At 39.9% G+C, this 23,075-nt stretch overlaps 2 protein-coding genes across 5 annotated transcripts; one reads left to right on the forward strand and one right to left on the reverse strand.

Moving 5' to 3' along the window:
* Positions 1-1,789: 1,789 nt before the first annotated feature.
* traf2b (Tnf receptor-associated factor 2b) lies at positions 1,790-15,276 on the reverse strand. Of its 3 annotated transcripts, none has more exons than XM_083983250.1 (11): positions 15,140-15,276; positions 8,812-9,014; positions 7,692-7,770; positions 7,386-7,484; positions 5,355-5,516; positions 5,187-5,261; positions 4,770-4,844; positions 4,429-4,647; positions 3,497-3,800; positions 3,098-3,246; positions 1,790-3,002 (listed from the first exon to the last, which is right to left on the reverse strand). In XM_083983250.1, the coding sequence occupies exons 2-11, from the start codon at positions 8,985-8,987 to the stop codon at positions 2,784-2,786; spliced, it is 1,557 nt and encodes a 518-aa protein (XP_083839376.1). In that variant the 5' UTR covers positions 8,988-9,014; positions 15,140-15,276; the 3' UTR covers positions 1,790-2,783. The 3 variants fall into 3 exon arrangements, with proteins under 3 accessions (XP_083839376.1, XP_083839374.1, XP_083839375.1); XM_083983248.1 differs by lacking the exon at positions 15,140-15,276 and adding an exon at positions 14,572-14,722; XM_083983249.1 differs by lacking the exon at positions 15,140-15,276 and adding an exon at positions 14,088-14,175.
* Positions 14,701-22,438, forward strand: coq4 (coenzyme Q4 homolog). 2 transcript variants are annotated; one of them, XM_083983252.1, is made up of 7 exons: positions 14,701-14,922; positions 15,235-15,390; positions 18,649-18,745; positions 18,864-18,966; positions 19,129-19,258; positions 19,662-19,755; positions 21,474-22,438. In XM_083983252.1, exons 1-7 carry the CDS (start codon positions 14,835-14,837, stop codon positions 21,640-21,642), a joined length of 837 nt encoding a protein of 278 aa, XP_083839378.1. In that variant the 5' UTR covers positions 14,701-14,834; the 3' UTR covers positions 21,643-22,438. The 2 variants fall into 2 exon arrangements, with proteins under 2 accessions (XP_083839378.1, XP_083839379.1); XM_083983253.1 differs by having other exon boundaries at positions 14,818-14,922; positions 15,238-15,390.
* The last annotated feature ends 637 nt before the right edge of the window (positions 22,439-23,075 follow it).

A 23,075-nucleotide genomic window follows, 5' to 3' on the forward strand; every position in this document is an offset into this window, starting at 1 on the left:
ATAATCTTGACTTTTATTTATTGCACACTTATTTAGTTGTGTGACCAAAATGACCACCGGTCACATGAGATGAGCTTGAGCATGTACGGACAGGAATGACCTGGGGTTGGACAGAACCCCAGAACAGCTGCAGAAAGTTTCCACTGGTGTGGTTTGGTTAAGTTTAACCATGCTTTGACAGGTTTTAGCCGTTAACGAAGGATGTTTGTGGTTAACGCGCTTTAAAAACGCCCGCTCATCACTTAGTTTCAACAGTTCCAAGTTGACTCATCGAGGTTTTAATCAGGAATATTCTGGGTTATTTTTTCTTTGAAAATTTGGTTACCGTTGGGGAAGTCACACTTTATTATAATGTAATGCATAAAGATAACAGTTAATGATTTTAGATTTTTTTTTGTATGATTAATTCTGAGTTGGTTTTTTTTGTTGCATATAAAATTGTAAATTCTGTTAAAGCAGTTTCTACAGCCATGCTAGCAGACCTGTGAGGCTGTAAATGCTAACAAAGGTTAACCATCTTAGCATATCAATTAGCTCAATACATAAATTGATCTGATTTAACATTTGAATCTTAAATTTTGAAAATGACAATAGATGAAAAGTTGGAAGAACTGAAGTTGCCTTATTATACAAACAAAATCCCAAATATCAACATTCAGGTCGAAGTGTAGCGTCACTGTGCTGCTGGTGTTTGTCATGTGATGCTTATACATGATGTCATGTGAACTGATCCTTTAGTGACATATAAACATATTTACGTCATACATGAGTGACAGTTCCCAAGCTCAGTGTGAACTTGCGACCATGTCTTTGCACTCGTATAGCTGATGGATCAACATAACATTTATTTAATTTAACGTATATTCATATTCAAATGAAGCTTGTGTGAACTTGAAGCTTGCAATGAAGCCTGCATTGTACTTTGTATGAGCCATCATGAAGTTCCTCTAGCTTGTGAAAGTTTATTGGTGTTGCAATTCCAAGGATTTAATCCCCCCCCCCCACACACACACCCAGTCTGGTACTGTATTTATGTTTTTCAATTTAAAACCTTAGATTACAAGGCCGACCTTTCAAGTCTGTGGTTACTGAAGACAAGAAATTATTTTCTCAGACGTAACAAAACTCCCTTAAAAGCCTCAGACATTACTCAATTGTAAAGTGAGTCTTCACAGACTATTTACTGACCTTTCTTTGTTAAAAGTCCCTTGTTTTGGGGGAAATGACTTCAGCCAGTACAAGAAATGAGAACTAGCACATCATCACTACCATGTTAATGTCAACAGAGTAACAGCAACAACAAAATATGTTTTCAGTGTGTGGGTAAACAAGCTGTCACCTTTTTCTTTTTTTGTAGGTGACATGGTTAGTTTGTGGTTGTTATTTCCATCTGCACAACGCTGCAGAGGAGGTGACAGCTGCTGCAAGAAATCACCTCAGAGTATATCTTGTCATAAAATTTCAGAATCGCCTACAGTGGCCCACAAGGGGAAAATCATCAGTATGGTGAACTGCGTTAAAGGAGACTCCGTGGGATGTTTTTTTGTACCTAAACGGGAGTTGGTGAAACTTGGCAGGTGGGGGAACACTAAGTTTTGTGTGCTCTGTCTTGCCTGAGCAGCAGCCTGGCTGTTCACAACACGCAAGAGCATGAAACCACAGTTTGACAACATATGCAGTAGTGTATATATTTCTTCATAATGGACATATTCTGTTTTTACTAAATAGCAATGACCATGTCACAACAGGCTAGATGAAAAAAAAGGATAAACACAAGAAGTACTCAATATGTTGACGTTTATTAGGGATTAAAATGGGACATTTATTAATAATTGCTACACATTCTTCGGGTAAATTTAAAAGGATGGGAAGCTTAAGTAAAGATATTTTTCAAGGTGCCCAGCACTGGATCTATAGGAAAGAAAGGAATTGCTACAGTAAGGTTATTGATACATTTAGATTGCTTCATAATCCTGATCAGATAATACAATAAAGCGGATTAGCACAAAGGATATAATTTATATAGTGGATTTATCAATTTTAGGTTACCAGTGCAGTGGAAATTTGGGCTATGTTTTTTTTTTTTTTTTTAACTTTTTTTTTCAATTGTTATTCATTGTTATTTTGTTTGCATCAAGTTAAACTAAACTTGACATGTTAAATTCTTATTACTCATACTACATCTGAGGTATAAAACCGTTTACTTTAGGCTTGAAGTTTGCTATAAGGTATATGTATGTTAAGTGTTGCACTAGAAGATGAATGACTGTTACATCATAGACACACAGGAAACTGTGAACTACTGTGTTACATCATAGACACAGGAAACCGTGAATACATCTCATTGCCACGTGAGCCACACGATGCAAAGCGTAGTCTGAATTATTGCAACATACACTTGGATATATATATATATGTATACATATACTTAATATAGAGTTAGATATAAGTTATAAGATCTCATACACATGCCAAGTGACATTAGGATCACAGTGGACAGATGACTGGAGACTTGACTCATCTCTTAATGTCATTAGCTCTTCTCCTTAAAGCCTGCTAAATACTAACAGATGTATGTATGAATTTATAGTGTTAACACATATATATCTTAGAATATGATGTCAACATATATATAATATTTAATAGTTTATATAATACACGTTCTTCTATTATTTAATAATATTTTGTATATATATATATATATATTTATATTGTATATAATTTATCATCCACTATAATTTATTATTTGAATTGATTTTTGGTTGTCACTTCCACAGTGCACTCTATAAGCCGGTGAGGTCTACAATGGCTTTAATGAAGATTGTGTCATCTCTCAAATAGGGGCTTTTGCCGGCCAGTTTGGCCAGTGGACAGAACAGCGGGCAGCCACTGGCGATGTTCATCTCACTGATCGGCCGTTGGAAGGAGGTGGAGGTGACGTCAGGGCGGAAAGCGTCGATAATGTGCTCCCTGTTGTTCTGGTCCAAGAGCATCAGAGTCACCTGGGAGAAGAGGAGAGGGAGAGGGATGTCACATCAGTCTGTGCCTTTCAGAGTGGGTTCAAATGGGCAGACAGATCAGTTACACTGTGTCCTACCTTCTGACTGAATGGCCATTTGAGCAGCGCATCGCACTTGCCCCTCATGACGACAAAGAACAACGAAAGGTGCGTTCCTCGGCCAGTTCCATCACCGTTCAAATACAGCCTCAGGCACATTTTGTAGCCATATTTGCTGGAGTAAAATGCTGAGAAGAGAAAGAGAAAGAAGAATCCAGACTATAATCAGAGCTTTAATGATGCTATAAGAGAAGGGAGTGACATGAAAACTCCCCGACACTCCCTGAAGGACAAAATGGGGTGTAACACACTGGAAATCTCCCTTACCCACAAGCCAAGCGTTAAGGTCATGCAAACAAAACATGAAAATAACCTCAAAGCTCTGAGATAAGATATGCTTCATGTAAAGTAGACGCTGGGTGACGTCCGTCTTCTTACCAGGTGAGAACATTGCAGGCGCTCGACCGGCCACTGCGTCCTGTCTGCGGCGAGAGAACTCTGAGATTTTCCAGACAAATATGCCGTCGTAGGTGCAGAACTGGAGTTCTCGCAGCTGCTGGTCCGTCTCCGACAGCTGCAGGTCTCTCATGGACAGTGTTCTCTCCAGCTGTCGGACTTTGTTGGATAGATTCTCAATCTTTTCCTGGTCTAAACGATGTTGATGTGAGAAAGCTTCCAGCGTAACAGAACTGCGCTCCACTTCCCGGTTGAGGACACACACAATGTTTTCTAAGGCGATGACCTGTTGAGAGACACAAATTCATTTAGATGCTCTTTTCTTTTTATCATCAACAATTAAAGGTCCAGTGTGTAAAATGAGAGGAAAGGAAAAAGAAGAACGCCGCACACTCAGCTCCAGTTGCAGAGATTTATTTTGCCAACGTTTCGGCCAAGGCCTTGTCAAGTCAATCCATCGCCAGCACCTCTACGCTTCCTCATCTTAAAATGAGGGGAAAACCATGACATCTAGTGTTCAGATTCTAGATTGCAGCGCTCACTCGCTCGCGCTCGCTCACCCCTCCCGTCGGCAAAGTGACGGTGAAAAAAAAAATTCTCCTTCTTTCCTTCCACCTTCTTCTTCGTTGGTTTATTTATGCACACGAAACTCGCGAAACGCGCTCTCTGGTTGGCTGGATTTCTGTTCGGGCTGCTGTATAAACATGGCAGCGCAAGATGGCGACACTCTCTAAAGCTATATATAAGCTACAGTATATGTATAAAAGAATAATTATAAGGCTACGAAAACCAAACACATTTTATTTTATAGCGATTATACACTTCATGGGTAGTACTGTATATTCAGATTTGGCCAATAAACCTTGCCAAATATTACACACTGGTCCTTTAATATTAAATCCATTCAGACTTACCTTTTTTTCTAAGTCTACAGACTGTGCTGAGGCTGCGGCTCCAGCGCCCAGAGCGTCTCCCTCCTCAGGAGCCCTGTACAGGCTCAGACCAGAGTCCTCCTGCCACTCCCCAGGAGCCTCGGAGCGAGTCCGGGCCATCGACAGCACCATGGTCAGCAGCAGACGCAGGTGCTCCATGGTGCTGCTGTTCTCATGGTCACTGAGCTTCCCATTCTCGATCTGAGAAACACAACAGATCCTATTTAGCTGCTATAAGGTCTCAACATGGGGAAATTGGTTTTACTGATGGGGTATTTTTTCATCCAGTGAAATTATGGATTTGATTTGATTCCCACACATACCACAGATTTGCAGCCCACTTCGCTGAATGGACAGGCGCTCTTTGACTTGACACAGGATTTGCTGTGGTCGTTGAACTGAAGGCAGAATGGACAGACAAGATAACGTAAGTGGACCAGCTCCAAACAAAACATCAACTCAGAATGAAAGTGAAGCACTGAATTCTCAGCCTGATGAAACTAAGTGGACATGAGGGGATTTTTAGGTATCGTTTCCCCAAACTATTACTGGTAATTAGAAAGGAGTTCTCAGGTCGACTTTTCTTGGCTCACTTATTGTAGTGTTGATCTTTCTGTTGCTTGTGTTTCATATAATTCCATGTATTTATTTCTAGCATTGTACCAGTACAGATGGGGGAATAGTTGTAATAACTATACCAAGTGCTTCACATGCAAGTTTATATGGAAAGTTGCTCAGACCTTCTCTCTTGGGATCTTCTTCTTGCCACAGTCCTTGCATTGTAAGGGAAACTTCTGACAGATTTCATCATGGGCCTAAAATGCACAGTGAAGGACAATATTACATTGTGTCCATTCATGACGACACAACGGGCAGCTGCTCTACTCCAGATAATCTTTATCTCTCACCTTGATGTCTTTAAAGTTGAAGGTCACTTTGCAGTATTTGCAGTTGAGCGTTCTCGCCTCACATTCTCTCTCGTTGTGTCGGTCCTTCTCAGTGCGAAGGATCGAGGCTTGGCAGGCCTCGCACTTTATCCGCTCAAATTCACAGCGGTCTTCATGCTGAGCCTACACACGGAAAACAGAGCTGCCGTTATCACCGCGTCCCTGAACGTGTTTTCACATGCAAACCCGGTTTTGTTTATTCACTGTCTTTCAATAATGTCCAAGCCTGACAGTTGAACTTTATGATGTTGGTAAAAACCTGTTATCGTTTTGTCAGTTTGACACACACACACACACACACCTAAACAGGTGTGTTTGTTGGCAGCAGTATTGTTGAAAACAAGATGTTATGCTATGACTCAGTTCAAAAATATTCAGACACATAATATTTATATAATTGTACTGTGTGAAAAACACAAACACAAGTTAAATACAAAAGAAATGAGAGAAAAATGAAACAGGAACCAAAACAAACCAAAACAAAAAAACTAGGAAGTCGTTAGGAAAAGAGGAAATAAAAGTTTAAAAAAAAGAACAAAGAAGCACAGAAATAAAAACTAGAAGCACAGCAATTTATTTAGGGTGTAATAAGTTTAATAATATATTTTTCTTAATTCTGTAAAATATTTTTTTCTTTGGAAAAATACCGGGAAACAAAAAGGGGAGGAGCTCGATGAGGTGAGGGGGGGCGAGAGGGGGGCGGGGTGGAGTCAATCGGCGAGGAGGAAGTCACTTTCATAATGACTACCAACAACGAGCTGAAGCCACAGAGCAGGGAAAAGAGGTAGGCTAGCCTGTTTTTCGATTTCACAGCTCTTTCATTCGACACTACGCTGACAATCTTCGATCCAAATCACCACATTAATTATGATTCATATCGAACATAATTTCCGTTTGATCCCTATCCTCACTAGGCCACTCACAAACCACATTTAGTTGACTTTTCCAGCTTCGCAAGACCTCGTTTTTTGGGCGTGTGCGGCTAGCTAACGGAATCGCGGACCTTTCCATAACCCAGTGACTAAGCCAGCAACCCACAGATATTTATCCAAAAACATGGGTGTATCCATGGAAACTATCATTCCGAGGTAGTGAATGGAAAGCACGTGTTTCACACAAGAAGACAATACAATAAACAAGAGGAAGGGTTATCGCCGAGCTAACCGCACCGAGCCACATTTGCACAGCATGCAAAATAACCTCCGACTTGTCATCTCGACTCATACATTTCCTGCCATCGCCTCGTTCTAACATTTCCTATCTAGCACCTCACATCAAGAAGCACAAAGGGTACGGTGCTAAAAAAACACCCACAGACAACAACTATTTACATGCTGTAAACTGAATTAACACAAGGAAGCCGCTTCTTTAATAAACACAGCGTCGCCCAACGCTGAGATGTCTGCAGCAGAGACAAAATTGTAGACAGATGACACACACAAACAGCAGAATACAAACAGCACATGTGGTTAAGAGAGGGCTGTCCTATATTTGCACAACACACTGTCTGTCTTAAGGAGGATATGGTTCACTGGCTGGACCTGTTCCTCTTCGCGATTTGCAGCTGATATAAAACCAGCAGTTTCATTATCAACGCTGCAAAGTAACCCGCCATGAGCAATCAAACAGGGTCAGGCGGGTCCATGGTAACATCCTGGTACTTTCCCACTGAGCTGTTTTGATAATGTGAGCCGCAAAGTGGGGACTTTCCAGGCTCTTTCACTTCCTGTTTCTCTGCAGTGCAGTAACACGAACACACTGTTCTGTCATGTTCTGAACTAAAAGTCTTGGGGGAAAGAAAACACACATGACATGGGAGTGGGTAAAATGTGACTAAAAAGTACTGACAAGACCGGTTTGGGTGTGGTAAAAGAGTAAAGTGACACATGCAAGTGTATTTTAGGGCAGACAGAGACTCTCTATAGAAATAGGTTCACAGCAAACAATACATTTAAAGCATTTATTTTTATTTTTTTATTTTTATTTTTTTACCTCATACTCTTTCAGTGAACCTGTCCAATCACAGCCCTGGTTCAAACACCTGGCTGGCAGACTTGCAATTTCTCTGCCTGCTGCATTGTCTGGGAATGCCTAGGAAAAAAGAAAAAAGAGCAGGTTTGGTAACCATGTAAAACAAAGAACACTGTGGGTGGTATTTGTGAAATGTGGTGAAGAAATCCCAGCAGTTTTGTTTCCCTTTAAATCAGTGAGGTAAAGTGAGAAGGGAAAGCCAAATTACAGGGAAGATATCTCATACAAGAACAATGTTGCCTTGAAACTGAATAGGTCATAACTTACCTCATTACAGTTCAGAATGGACATTGGTTCCTCATACATTTCTTCTTGGCGGCAGGCTTCACATGGCTTTGGGCCAGAACTAACAAACAAAACAGGTTTGTGACTTTATGGTGAAAAACAGCCGATTGGAGCTAACAGTTTCTTGCCGATCCATGACTGGAACGAGTGCCGACCAATATGGATCGCAGCTCATGTGGACAAAAATGATCAATCAATGCAAGAGCGGGGAAAGAAGCCTGTAGCGCTACACAAATGCAGCAATATGCACCTTTGATAAGGTGTGAGAAATCATGAGAAAATGTAGCTATTGAAGGGTTGAGGACAAAAAAATGACTATTACTAACACACACAAACGAAACCCAAACAAAAGCACGTGTGAAATGATCATAACAACCAGATGAGTTCACATAGCAGGTCATGTGAAATAACCTTCCCAAACAGCAAATTACAACTAGCAATACACACCCAAAACAAAAATCCCAACAGCAAATCATATGAATTACTCGCAGCTTGTTTTTGGACTTGTTGTATAACATTTCACAAATGCTTTTTGCTTTCATGTGAATGTTGGAAGATTAGCAAAATGAGACAATGGTACATTTTGTGTTTTCAAAGATTAGTTTAATATATTAAGTTATATTCAGTGTTATGTATAGCTATTATGATTCATTTCACCAAGTTTAGCATTTTCTGCCACCTTATGTCTAATGATGACATCAAAGTATCATTAGATATAAGGTGTTTCACCACTGTGTTCTGGAAAAATTCAAAGTGCATGAATCAATCACTGAACAAACAGCAAAAGAGTGAGTCAGCAGCCCACGCCAAATTCCAACCATCAGTGTCAGGGACAGGAAAAAACAACGAAGGCCTTTAGCATGAGCCAGCATCCTAAGTCAGATCCATGTGATCAGTGAAATCTGTGTTAAGAGTCCAGTCATGTGAGGGATGAGGTTGCAAAAAGTAACTGATCTTGGGTGCAAACAAATCCCCAGAGGAGAGCAGAGGTAAAAACACACAGGTTGTGCTGAAGCATGTCCAGTAAGAAGGTAAAGCATTAGGGTGTGGAAGGGGTTTGCGATTCGCACGGTTGTAGGTGGTCTGACGACCTCCGGTGTACCTGGTCAGCTGTTTGAAGCAGTGTACACAGAAGCGATGTCCGCACTGGGCCTGGACAGGCCGCCTCAGCACCTGGAGACACTGCTGACATTTGTATTTATTCTCCATGGGCACCGACAGCACGCTGAGGGGAAACCCTGGTAAAGAGCTGGGGCAGTCCAACGAGATTCGGGCCATTCTTCTCCATCAATCTGGTGCTATAACCTGTGAATGAACACCACACATTGACAAGCTGTCAACAACCAAACAATGTGCGTGCAAACGAAGGCAGTGTTTTGTGCCAACATGCCAGGAACTACATAATGAGCATTTACAACTGAAAATGATATTCTCATGGATGATGCGTGCGGTATGCAATTATTGGTTGGCCTGTGTTGTTTGTTCCTGGTTCATGCATCAGCACACAGGAAATTCATCATGCATTTAAGAACTTATTATTTATTTATTTTATTTATTGCGTCTCTGGCTGAAAAACAACTTTGTAAGATCCCTCATTTCTGCTCAACGCGACACAAACGCAACCCATTACCCATAATCTCTTGTTTATGTAATATCGTAACATTGTTTATGATATATAACGTTATCGACTACCGTCCAATTGATTTATTTCTCGCCGGCTTTGTTGTAAACAAATGCACATGGCCAGGAGGAGGGTTCGAAAATCAGTGGAAAAGCGACTGGACTTCCATAGTTCCTCTTTAAAATCGTGGCACAAAAAAAAAAAAAACAGCAAAATTTGAAGTGAAGGCAGTGGTGTGGATTCTCTTCCCCACCTACTTCACACGCCAAGGTTATTCAATTTAATTAACAAATAGTTTTGAATGAAATTCGAATGGGTGTAGCCATTGAGGCTACAGAGAAGCATGTGTGTGAAAAAGAATTTGCTAAAACATGTGTGGAAAACATGTTTGTTCTCTTGAGTGAGTACTGTGAAGACAATCTCTAATCAGAGATTATGTTGTAATCTTTTCATCTGTTTGCTGGGAAATGCTCGCTGACCTTATCTACTGTGGTGATGTGGTGAAATGCTATCTATGTGGAGAATGCTATCTTGCAGGTCTCGTACCGGTATCTTTGGGATGACTAGTCAGTGAGCATTGCGTGAGAACGGCCATACAGACTGTACGGTTACTGAGTATCCGTGTTTATTCACAGAGGTAGTAATACTGTGGCATTACTTAAAACTATTTCAACATCTTTCTTAAATACTTTTTGTTCCACCAACTGTTGCACACTCTCAAAATTTCACCATAAAGAAAGGCTGAACTGTTAACTGTGTTGGTCACATAACAAACTTCGCTGACAGCCAAAGGCCCAGTGCCAAAAAACTAACTCTCAAACTAAACTATGCAGAGTACGAACACAACAACACTCCAATTAAACAACACTTATGTAGCTTTTCGCGGGGTTGTGCCAGCTGCAACTGCACTCAGGATCACAGCGCCACCGCGGCCCTGATACACCCTTTACGCCGAGCTCCAGAGACCGAGCTCACCGACCAGTCTCCCTGCTCCTCTCACCCCGCACACGAGCGCTAGCCTCCAGTCCAGAGCTCAGTGACACACAAAACCCTGTTTGCTCGGCACCGGCACCGGCACCAGCTCTGGCTCCGTCAACAAATTCATGTAGACTACTTTGCTTCTTGGTGGATAGAGCATGTAGGCTAGTCCTATTTACGACACAGGCATCAGACAGTTGCCCTTCTAAAGTGCTACATTTTACATTGTGTTGTCTTAAAGAGATCTAGGTCAAAAGTTGCGGTCTACACCACCACATTTTTCGTCCGTCTGTGAATGTTTTTCTTTGGTATTGACCAATTTTAAAAACCCCATCAGTCTTCTAAATGTAGGTTATAGGACAGGGCTACCCAACTATGCTACACCAAAGCCCAATGGACTAAATCTACATTTGCCCAAACTAAATGAACTGAAACTAAAATATGGAATTTGGCACTCAAAAGATGGGGTTTATTAATGAGTACCCATTCGTGCTTGTGCTACCATCTAGTGGTTACCCACTGCCCACTCACATGAAATAATGCACAGTAGATCAGAGTAGAGTGTGGTCACAATGTTTACGTGTCATTTGTATCATAAAATTGCTGCACCATGTATAAAATGCAACAATATATAGGTACTATGTTTATAATTATAATGTTTCTCCATTTTGTGCCATCTAGTAAAGGTTTCAGACATCCCTTTCCCCAGCAGAAGGGTGTTTGAAACCCCCTTCTTAATCTGCTGCCACAATGGCCATACCCTTGGGGGTAATGGTTGGCTGGCCAGCTGGATATACCAGATATACCTGTTATTCTGTGGTTCTCAACCTTTTTTGGCTCATGACCCCATTTTGACAACACAAATTCCTGGTGAACCCGCGATCACGTGCAGTCACGTGAACGCGGCCGTCAATCGAGGTGCACCAGCTCAGATATTTTTATATGCTGCATTTTATTTGAACTGGATTTATATTCGAGAAAGTGAAAGTATAGAATACAGTTGTTTAAGATTGTGTGTGGTGTTTTTAATTATAATTTTAAAAAGAATAATAATTACTTAAAAAATATATTTTCTTCGGTAATTTCTTTTTTCAATTAGGCTACTAGATATTTCAGGCAACCCCATTTGAATTCCAGGCAACCCCACGTGGGGTCCCGACCCCAAGGTTGAAACACACTGCATTAGTGACTACATGTCATGGTGTTATTCACAATTCTCAACTAGATGGCAGTAAATGGGAAAAATATAAGAACAGTGGCTTCATATTGTTTAAATTTACCTGGTGTAGGACCAGGTTATCGGTGTGTAGTTCAAGTGAGTTTGCATGATGACCCTTAGTGCCTTTATTCCATTTTTACGAAAGTGATGCCATAGTAGTTTTAAACTGACCTTTATTGGTGAGAAAGTGACCTGCAGTTTCATAACTTGCATAACGTGCACAGATACAGTCCAAATAGGCCAGCATTTAGGCTAAGTCAGCAAAATAAAAAAAGTGGTAGCAACAGCAATTTCCACCAGTTTACTTCAGCGATTAAATCTTGCTTGGCTGGTGATGCATTTTGACAACTCATTAACTTCAGCTTTATCTTGTTTATCAATAGCTTTAACCAAAACAACTGGATTTAAAAGAGTGTGTCATCTAATTAGCTGTTGATCCGTTCTCACAAACTAATTGCGATGCATTTGACTGATAATCATTATTTTTCTTCAGGACATGTTAAGACTGAAAACAAAAGCAGGAATGAAGCGGATGAGGTTAGCTTAATAGGAACTGAAATTAAATCCGTGGGGTAATGTCAGTAAACGGCAGTATCATAGTTGTCCAAAGAACAATTTATGAGCAAGAAATTCCTTTGTGGGCAAAGGGGTTGGGGAGTTTTTTCCCCACAAACCACCAGATGTCATCATTTACCAACATATTCCAACCAAACTGCGACTGCAGAAGATCGCAAACTACACTTCTGCGACAAGGAGTCTATGACTAAAAAATTGCAGGCTGCAGCTTTACATGTGAGGACGTGTGAACGTAGCCTTGAAATATTTCTGGCGGGAGTTTAAAGGTAGCATCATAAGTTGGAATTTATGATTCAAACTTTGTGCTGTACTAAGGGCACGTTGAGCAGCTGCACCTACTCATTTGTTTAATTCAAATCATGTAAAAAAAAAAAAAAAAAAGAACATGCTGATAAATTCAAATTGACTATCAGTCAAAATGCCACTGACCTTTGCAGGGCGATAAGATCGACTTACACTTATAGAGTTCAACACCATACTTTCAGCCCACATTTCAACCCACTGTTTGGATACAAATACACTTTATTTTGCCCACTTCATCTGGGGAGAATGGAAATGTTGAGAGTTTGACCTTTTTTCTGTTGATGCAGCTTATAAAGCAGAAACTATCCAAATCCTCTTTTTTGTACAAAAAGGGAAATCTCCTGAAACCTCTGTGTTTTGAAGTTAGGTAAACATACTGAGATTATTCTGCCTACAGACTGCTTTCACTAGTAGATTGAGCCCACAGCCTTTACATCACACATGGCTCTTCAAGGAAAAGGTCATAATGAAAATCTCATGTTAATGAAACTAATAGCAAAATCACTTGACAAATGACTATCATGAGACCTGCTCACCATGGGTCAAACATATGACCACTAATGCATCATCAGTCACTATTAATAACTGAAACCATTAAAGCTACAACACTATGATGTTTCATGTAAGACTATTATTCAATTAACTAATTAACTTACCACCTAGCTGATAACAACAATAACAATACTAAATGAAATTGATACAAGTTGAAACTGTTTTCTAAGGAATTCTACTTATATCAAGTATATTAATATGACTTTTAATTAAAATTTTCCTCATTTAAAACTTCTATCCCATTACATGAGAAATTGAGACGGTGAATTTCTCAAGTAATGATAAGAAATTATTCAGTTGTCTTGATCCACTCTATATTTGAATTTCAAGAGGAGCTCCAGCAAAGGTAGGACACATTTTACATCTAAGAAAAGCCCAAATATATTTACTATATAATTCTCCAATTATTACTCAGATCTGTACACATTATAGACTAATTGTTGACTTGTGTGATTCAGCTTCACCTGTTAAAACAAGTCCAACCAGTACAGGTAATATAAAACAGTCACATGAGAATGAAATGAGCTTAGCCTTTAGCACAGTACACCTAAGCTGTTGTTAAGGTAAGGTAAGCAAACATTAAATCATGCAATGTCATGTAGAAACCATGGTACCATATGCCACACTATATTATCCTGGAAAGACTAATAAACAGACCAGAACATTTAAAACAAAAAGGGAAGTGACATAAGTCATACAGCTATAAATAAATAAATAAAATAAATAAAGCCACAACTTTGAAAAGTTAACTGTGACAAAACAAAAGAAAACAAAGACTTGCAGAAGAATCTTGCAGTATTCACTGTAAATTATTAACAAAGCCATCTGGACATTCACTTTTAACACCCATATGAAGTTTACACTCACATTTTGCAAAATATACACTACCAATAACTGCTCCTTAAAAACAATGCACTGGAAAACAGACTGCAACCAAGCTATCCCTCTCAGTCTGCAAATGCATTTGTCTTTGTTTCTCCCACTAATGCCCCCATGACTAGCAGTGGGACCACTGGGAGAAAACACCCTGTCACTCCGCCATGTTCTTGCTCAAATAGTATTCCTGTTTACTCCAACCAAGGGGTCCTCAGCACAAACACTGCCACACCAGACCTGAATCTTTACTCACCGAGGAGCTTCCAAGTAACAGCCTGTTGGTCTTATAATGTCACATCAAGTCAACATAGTATTTCACAGAGTTAGTTTCTGAGTCCACCTCCACCCTCACACACAACACGTCAGCAGAGGATAAGTATAAAAGTCTGAGTCAGTCAGTGCTCAGTCAGTCATATAACATCTCCTGAGTCGTTAACATCTGTCTATAACGTTATGGGACTGAATAACTTCCACAGTTGTCATTTTTTTCATGTTTTACCTCTGTGTTATTGGAATAATTACGTAACATATTTACGTATTTTAATTCAGATCTTCACTGGTGGCGTGGACAAGTACCTACGCAACTTTTGTGCAGCTAGGTTCATGCTAAGTTAGGCAGTGTGCTTGACTTGTACTTACAGTCAAGTTATGTGTTTAGCGAGTTAACAACGCAGTTAGCTAACCTGGTTAAAATATTTATTTCAGAGGAGGAAGAAACGTCGTTTGTGCTAACTAACCTTTGCCGTCTGGATTGCGCCTCTGTCGACAAAAAGGGAAAACGAAACTGTTTGTCCGTTACAGCATGAGAAGGGCAAGTTAACCTTTAGTACGCTGTTTACAGTTTTAGCTGCGTGCGTTTACTTTGTAGTAGCCAGGCAGCTGAAGCGAACGGCGCCAGTCTCTCTTCAAGCCATATACAGCTATCAGATAAAGGGAACTAACCCCGCCCCTACACCAGCGCGGCGCCGGAGTAGAAACCTAGGGCTACGTTCCGCAGCGCATGCGCAATAGTGAGTTCAAAATGTGGCCGTTGATTTGTAAACCTTTGCAACGGCTAAATCAGCGACACTGCGTTTTGATCAACAAAGGTACGAGTTTCCAAACGTTTGGTCTGCGTTATTTGACAGAACGTAAATATAGATGTATATATTTTTATAAACCCAGATTTATTATTAGCTGTTAAAAGTTGCTGCATGTCAACCATTAGCTGCTAGCACGAGCTGTCAGAGAAGTCTGAAACTGGTTGCTCAGGATTCTTCACCATAGCAACCAGTCAGCTCAGAACAGCACGTAACTTGAAATCACCATTATTTTTTGCACGAAGGAACCATGAAGACGCGTTGTTGTCTCGGTCCAGTAGAAAATCTCTCTTTATAATGTTGCTCCACCTTTTCCCTCAGCAGTGCGTGTCCTGCAGTTGCACAGTAGCAGCAGTGAGTTTGCAGACACCCACTACAATGGACTGTATCCTGGACACATCCCCACCAGCCCCGTCCAGAAAGCCCTGCTGGCTGTTGGCTCTGGTGTGGCTGCGCTACGAGACCCCTACAGACATGGTGAGCCATCCTCATCACCAGCATGGAGTCTGGGCAGCCTCCTTCTTTTGCCACTCCACCCCCCATCCTTTCCAAAAATCCAGAAATCAGAAAAAAAACCTTCCTATGGGTCAACTGCGGAAGACCCCCTCCCTACACACACACCCACTTCCTGCATTTATTGTCTGTGTAGCTACCACATCAAGGAAAAAATAAACTCTGACAGGAAAAAGCTTCCCTAAGAATTACGGTAGAACTATGGTAGTAAAATAACATCCTGTACGTAAAACAAACTTAAATGTTAACACATTCTATATGATTTGTTTACATTAAAAAAAAGTCATATATTAAGATCATCATATATTTTTATCTGTCAAGCTAAAAGTAGGCTACTAAAGGTAACTTAGGCTACTTGAATTGCGTTAACTCATTTGAGGAGACTCTTACAAACCGTAGCAGCCTGTAGTGAAACGTATAAAGTTCATCATAACTTTAATTAAAAGCTGTAAAACAAACTTAAATGTTCACACATTTTATATAATTTGTTTACATTAAAAAAGTAATATATTAAAGGTTCAGTGTGTAATAATTGACAAGGTTTATTCTTGGCAAAATCTGAATATACCACCCTTGAATATATTTGTATAATCGATATAAGGTAAAATTAGTTTGGTTTTCGTAGCCTTATAATTCTTCTTTTATGTAGCAAGGGTCTTGCTTTAGAAAGTGTTGCTATCTTGCACCGCCCTTTTTGTACGACAGCCCGAACGGAAAATCCAGCCAGCCAGAGAGCTCGTTTTGCGAGTTTCGCTTGAATAAATAAACCAACGAAGAAGAAGGAGTAGGGAACAGCAGACATATCGTAAAATGGTTTAGATCTTCACCTCATCACTACATGCTCCTGAAATACTCCCAGTCGTTCCAGTCATGGTAAACAAGTTTTTTTTGTCCTCGGAGGCCACCGTCACTTTGCCGACGGGAGGGGTGAGTGCGAGCGAGTGCGAGCGAGTGAGTGAGTGCTGCTATCTAGAATCTGAACGCTAGATATCACGGGTGTACCCCCATTTTACACACTGGACCTTTAAGATCATCATATATTTTTATCTGCCTCGCAAAAAGTAGGCTACTAAACTACTTGAATTGTGGAAACTCATTTGACAAACTGTAGCAGCCTGTAGTGAAACGTATAAAGTTCATCATAACATTAATTAAAAGCTGTAAAACAAACTTAAATGTTCACATATTTTATATAATTTGTTTACATAAAAAAGTCATATATTAAGATCATCATATATTTTTATCTGTCTAGTAATTTACACCAAACTTGGTGGAGGGATGGTGCATTGACAAGACAAGAACACATTACATCTTGATGTTGATTCATGATTTTCTTCCTGAACATTGCAAGACAGGGCATGAATGTGTGGTGAAAAAAAAGCTGACTCTGCAAGTGCACACCGGTTGTAGTGTCCTCTTTCATAGAAAGCAACAGTGCCAGGAAGCAATATTGAGAAATGCTTACATTGGTGTTTCTATTCTGCATAAAATTACACAATATCAAAGTAGTGGTGACAACATGGCAATGAGTGTCTCAGACACTACCTCCCTGATCCCTTTAGTCCTCAATTACAAGAGCTTGACAGATGTGTTTGATGTCATTGTTTTTTGATGTATGATGTCTAGTCAGCAACAGACCAGCTGTTTTTTTCTCTCTATCTTCTTTGAACTCGTGCTAATGTTCAGCCAGGTTGCTATTGCCAAGTTCAAGAATGAACCCTTCAAACTTTAACAAAAAAAAAAGTGAAAGTTTTCACCAGATCCGGTGTTTGCAGATGTTCTCAAAGTTATCATCACCATCACAAATGATGTCTAGGAATCAAAACAATGCCTGTTTCTTCATGCCAAAAGTCAGTTGGCCCGACTAGAACTGCAACTTGGAGACTTGTAGTTAGTAGTTTTCTGTGGTATCCCTCCAGCATTTTACTGGAATTTTGAAGAATGATTCATCATCTCGCTTGGTATTAAAGGGATGCAGTGAAGTTTCTTTGTATGCCTTTAACCTCAAAACCAATGTTACTCCAGAAAACAGAAATTAAAATCAATACAAAGTGATGCCATATTTCAATTTCCTCGAAACTTTCATGTAGGAAGAGAGCACAAGTATACCTGTCATCTGACAATTAGTTTGGAGAACAGAGGAGTTTTCAGAGGTCTGCCCCTGACTCAGAGCGCATAATATCAGTCAATAGCCAAATCTAAGACACAACTCTCGACATTACCACGCTGGACAGTTTCAGACTGTTTCTCACACTTGAATCTTCCAGACGGACAGATAATGACCAGCTGTTTCCACAGACATTGTGGTACTCTCCACAATGAGTAAACTGATGTGACTAATGTGAAAAACAGTCAAGGGCAGGCAGAGAGATCAAGTACAGAGATTTAACTTAAACTTACAGCCACAAAAGGTTAGGAAAGGTTATTGGAAAATGCTGTTACTTATAGGTCAGTGACAAATTAGGGTTGACCAGATGAGCAATTCAGAAATATCTTTTTTAGAATTGTATAAGTATATTTTACAGAAGTAAATTTTATGTTTGAGTAATATTTTTTTAAAGAAATTACTTTTCGGAATTTCAAAGCTACCGTACAGGTTCAAAAGGGTGTTTTAAAAAAAATAATACATCTATAATTAGCATAATAAACTACTGGTATCTAATAAAATTACCATCATAAACTACTGATTCGACCACACTGGCATCTATCAGAAAGGCTTTTTAATAGTGTCAAATAGTGTAACTGGTTACACCATTTGACATTTCGTTTTAAAATTTGACAAGCGTTACCATGCACACCCATGTAAGCACATGGCCTTGGTCTCAATATTTCAAACATAATTTTTAAAGTCAATATTAATTTTTATGATTCTTATAAATTATTGGTGTTTTTCTAGGGTCATACCATTTGACATGTGACGATTTAAATTTCATATTTTAAAACAATTGTACTCCATTACCTTTATATAATATGAAAAAGTACAAATATAAGATCATGTCAAACTAGTTGATATGGTGTGTAATTTTTTTTATAATTTAAAATTTAGTTTTAGTCTTTTTAACCAAGTCGAAGTTTTTGGTTCAAGTTTTTATGGTTTCACCAATATATTCTCTTAAAATGTGTATGTATTTTCAAATTTTAACCCTTTTAAAATTGACTAAACCATATGGACACACAAAAATGAAACATTTAACTCCCTGGGACTGTCTGTGCTCTTCACAGATATGGTTGCAGTGCTGGGAGAGACGACAGGACACCTAGCGTTGATAAATCTCAGGGACAGGATGAAAAATGACCCTGAAGGCTACACTATCCTAACGTGAGCCATTGTGCCCTTATTTGGTAACATCCTGATGAAAACACTTGAAAAGAAGATTTTTTTTTTTAACTTTGATTTTGATTTTTCTCTTGCTTCAATATTGACTGGTTATTAACAGAGAGAGGCCCAGGATCCGGTTGTCCACTCTCGACCTTGCTCAGATGGCCTCGCTGCCTGACGGCTCTTTTGGGAGAGAGTACGTCCGTTTTCTGGAGGACAATGTGAGTGTCTGCTGACGTGACACGAAACTCCCTAAAATAAATATTTGATACTTGTGTCACAGTTCACGAGACGGATTTTATCTGGGTTAAACACCTAGATTTTTCACTGTTGACATTTTTCTTTCATATTCATTTTCATATTTACTCTACCTTTTGTCTCAGCACGTGACGCCTGACTCCAGGGCGGATGTGAAGTTTGTGGACAATGAGGAGCTGGCTTACGTCATGCAGAGATACAGAGAGGTCCACGATTTGTTACACACTCTACTCGGCATGCCCACCAACATGTTGGGTGAGTCAGGCTTGAACATGTAACCCAGATGTTATTTCAGCCCACCGCTGTCCTGCAGCCATCAACAGTCCAAGTATTTTGACTCACTATGGAGCTTCATTGTTAATATGGCTAAGGCTCAGCAGGAGTTATTGCACACATGGCAAACTTAACCTCGCCCACAGCCAGTTTCTACAACTGCCTTCAACTTAAAAGCTCTCTCTTTTGCAATGTACAGTGTATCAACAGTTTTGCTGATGAAATACAAGTGAGCTGAGTCACTGTTACACAGAATTTAAGCAGTAATGTTTCATCACAACAGAAGTTGGTTTTGACACATTAACCCCTTTCTTGCTCTTTGTTCTCCTTTCATTTGTAGTAATAATAATAATGGTTTCTCTCTATCTGCGTCTGATGCCTTCAGGTGAAGTGGCAGTGAAATGGTTCGAAGCTGCTCAGACGGGGCTTCCCATGTGCGCTCTCGGTGCCGTGTTGGGCCCGCTTCGGCTCAATACGAGGTACAGTATGCGTGTGCTTCTCCATAATGTGTAGACCGTCTGTAGCGGTATGATAAGAGGTAGAGTTGGCTACAGTTTCCAGGCAGTAACAGTGTTGCGTTCTGTTCTTCATGTGAAAAGAGACAGAAATAGTTGAATTTAAAAAAGGAAAATGAGAGTTAGAGGGAGAAACTGAATCCCTGGTCCTGGTTCCACCTACGCACAGCTGGCCAGGTGTGAATGAAAGGGGGTTTCCAACGCTATTGAACCATTACCTTCAAACAGTATTTTTGTTTAAAGGATGCTGGCAGCATTACCGGCCACTTGTCATGACTTTCATTGTATTAACACAATGGTAACCCTACACACGACAAACAGCACGGCTCTACAGCAACGAACCAGTCATTCATCTTGGTGAAAACAGGAATATCAAACTGTTATTGTTCAGACTATTTACTAGGAAATTTCCGTTTCTCATGAGTTCAGTTGTGCTAAATGAAATTCAGTGGTCATAATTTGGGCAGACAATATAACACTACCAAACTCTAAAGTTTGGAAACACCTTCTTATTCGATGGTTTTTCTTTATTTTTATCATACTGAAGAGATCAAAACTATGAAGGAACACATATGGAATTATAAAGTAAAAGCAAAAGTGTTCAATGAAGCAGAATATGTTTAATATAGTAGCCACCTTTTGCAACACTCATGACATTCTGTCATCAGCTTCATAAGGTCTTCGCCTGAAACGGTCTTGAAGGAGTTCCCAGAGGTGCTGAGAACTTTGTTGGCTGTTTTGCCTTCACTCTGCAGTCCAGCTGTTCCCAAACCATCTCAATTGGGTTTAGGTCAGGTGACACTTAAAACTTTTGTTTTAATTAACACTTTTTTGTTGACAGCATAATTCCATGTGTGTTCCTTCACAGTTTTGATGTCTCCAGTATGAATCTACAATGTAGAAAGTAATAAAAAATAAAGAAAGATAATTGAATGAGAAGGTGTGTCCTTGCTTGTGACTGGTAGTGTGTATATAGCCATATAAGGTCTCTGAGCTGACAATGTATATCAGAGTGAAACCAGACTACAAAGAGGAAGAAACTGCCTGCAGACATCAGACATTATGTTGAGCCTCAGCTGCGGATGAAGCTATAGAAAATGTTCTGCTGCACTGAAGGCTGAGTGACCTTCACAGCGGAAGAAGTTCAGAACAATGTGAACGAAACCTTGGTGTGTACGGTGACCCAAGAAGCTGATGGTCACTCCAGAGATCCTCTGTGGACAGGGAGGAACACGCAGAAGAAGAGTCATTTCTGGTTTCCTCCCACCTAAAAACCGAGACCAAAGAGTTCTGTTGAGTTGAGTTTCATCACATCAGAGTATCCTGCTTCTCACAGCCCGAAAGTCCCTTTTTCGGTCACAAGGCCTGATCAATCAAGTGCGGCAGTGGTTTTCCCTGCATGGCAGTTGTTGCTTTTACAGGAAGACAGTCAATCAGTTTGTCTCTGTGAAACTGTACCTCTGCTGTCAACAGGCTGAAGAACAATGCCCTATAAACCCTTTTTCCTGCAAATCATTCATCCTTCCTCATGCCAAAACGGTCAACTTCCCTGTGTTTTAGGGAAGTGGGCTGTGTAGTCTACTATATGTTGGAGATTAAATTGGTGAATTGTAGCAGGTTTCTTCCTCACTTTTGTATTATTTTTTTTTTTTAATTTCCTCTCCTCCATCATCTTCTTCCAGCCGTTTACAGTCACTGTTCACATCCTTGGGGCCCTGGGCTCTGCAGAACGGGCGGCGGGCCCGCTGTGTCCTCAGCATCTTCTACGAGAGACGATGGGAGCAGAGCATCGAAGACCTCCGACAAGAGCTCAACATCGAACCGCCTCCTGTCATCATCAGGAACACCTGAGGAAGATGAGTGGTTCAAGGAAGCATGGGATATTTGTGGAGAAACCAAACATTTCAATGTGACACAGTGGAATTTTTTCATATTAACTATTGAGGAAATAGGAAAAATTCACAATTGGCAAACTTGAGCTTGTTCTGACTTGCATCATAAATCAGTCTCCTTGGTGTTAAGTCAGGTTTTACCAGGACAGAGGTCTGGTTCTACAGGCTGTTTTAAGTCGCCTTCTGTTGTTGAGAATGTGAAAACAATGTTTAATGTTTAATACATTTGTAAATGATAGAATTTTGTGTAATGTGTGCCTGTAGTTGTACAAACACTTAAGTGTGGGAAAGGAACAGATGCATCCGCTTCTGTTATCTATTGATTCACTTCATTACCACAGCCTGTAAAATGGTGAGTAACTGAGTAAACCTCGCCTCTCCCTTTTACAGTAATGCCGCTTACTAATTGTGTGCAATTAATCAGCAGTGAACAAATTGTGTCTCAAATTTTCTCAGGGTGAAAACACTTTCAAGGTTTATTTTTTTTTCTTTTATGTTTAGTCAACAATTTCACATTTCTGGGAAATATGAACAATATATGTGTGTTGAGCTGTTCCATTAAATGCTTGGGACACAATGCACAATGGTTCTTTGTCCTTTTTAATGACTTTATGGTTATGACAGTTCCATATGAAGTACTATCCCCAATGAGGATGTGTTCTATGCCAAAAAAGAAGTAAAATCCAGCTGGAATACATTTTAAATGTATCATTTACAGCAGCCTTGAATTGGACTGTGTAACCATTAGATGGCTGAAACCAGGTCCTCCCACATAGAAAGCATTTAGCACTGGAACCTCTTAAGCTCCAAAACACACCCTCATTAAACAATGGAGCTTTATTGAAACAATGAAGTGTATTACCCGCTGATCGGTTGAGTTACCAAAGTTTACTGTTGAGACATGTGCTGCCAAGACTAATCCATAGTAGATTAAAATCTGCACCACTCCTATTGTCGGTTTCTTCAGAGGCAGCCTTAGTCAGAATAAATGGACAGTTAATGGTGTTACATCATATCCGATTGCTACTTGCACTGTATATTGTTACACTAGAAGTCTTGATTAAACATCCACCCTTAAAGGCAAAGTCAATATTCAAACAAAATGCTTTACAAAAATACTACACTGCCCATCCAAAAAAAAGTCACCACTTGGATTGAACTAAGATAATTACTGCATGGATGATTATGTTTCAGCTGGCAACAATTTATTTAACCCTAACTGATGCAGTCTCATTTCTTAAACAACCATGTTGGAGGACACATCATGTGGTCGTGGAAAAGATGTTAATCTGTTTCAGAAGAGTCAAATTATTGTCATGCATCAAGCAAATAAAACATCTAAGGAGACGAGATTCCTAAAATTGGGTTAAGAATTGCCCAACGCATTATTAA

The sequence above is a fragment of the Trachurus trachurus genome (genome assembly GCF_905171665.1).
Source record: "Trachurus trachurus genome assembly, chromosome: 12".
NCBI classification, from domain to species: Eukaryota; Metazoa; Chordata; class Actinopteri; order Carangiformes; family Carangidae; genus Trachurus; species Trachurus trachurus.

Bases quoted from the DNA above. Each gene is read 5' to 3' on its own strand.
- coq4 (XM_083983252.1), top strand. From the start codon at position 14,835: ATGCGCAATAGTGAGTTCAAAATGTGGCCGTTGATTTGTAAACCTTTG. The intron at 14,923-15,234 runs GTACGAGTTTCC...CTTTTCCCTCAG, and splicing joins CTGCGTTTTGATCAACAAAG to CAGTGCGTGTCCTGCAGTTG. The intron at 19,259-19,661 runs GTGAGTCAGGCT...TGATGCCTTCAG, and splicing joins CATGCCCACCAACATGTTGG to GTGAAGTGGCAGTGAAATGG.
- traf2b (XM_083983250.1), bottom strand. From the start codon at position 8,987: ATGGCCCGAATCTCGTTGGACTGCCCCAGCTCTTTACCAGGGTTTCCC. The intron at 7,771-8,811 runs GTACACCGGAGG...TTTGTTTGTTAG, and splicing joins TGCTTCAAACAGCTGACCAG to TTCTGGCCCAAAGCCATGTG. The intron at 7,485-7,691 runs GTAAGTTATGAC...CTTTTTTCCTAG, and splicing joins CCATTCTGAACTGTAATGAG to GCATTCCCAGACAATGCAGC.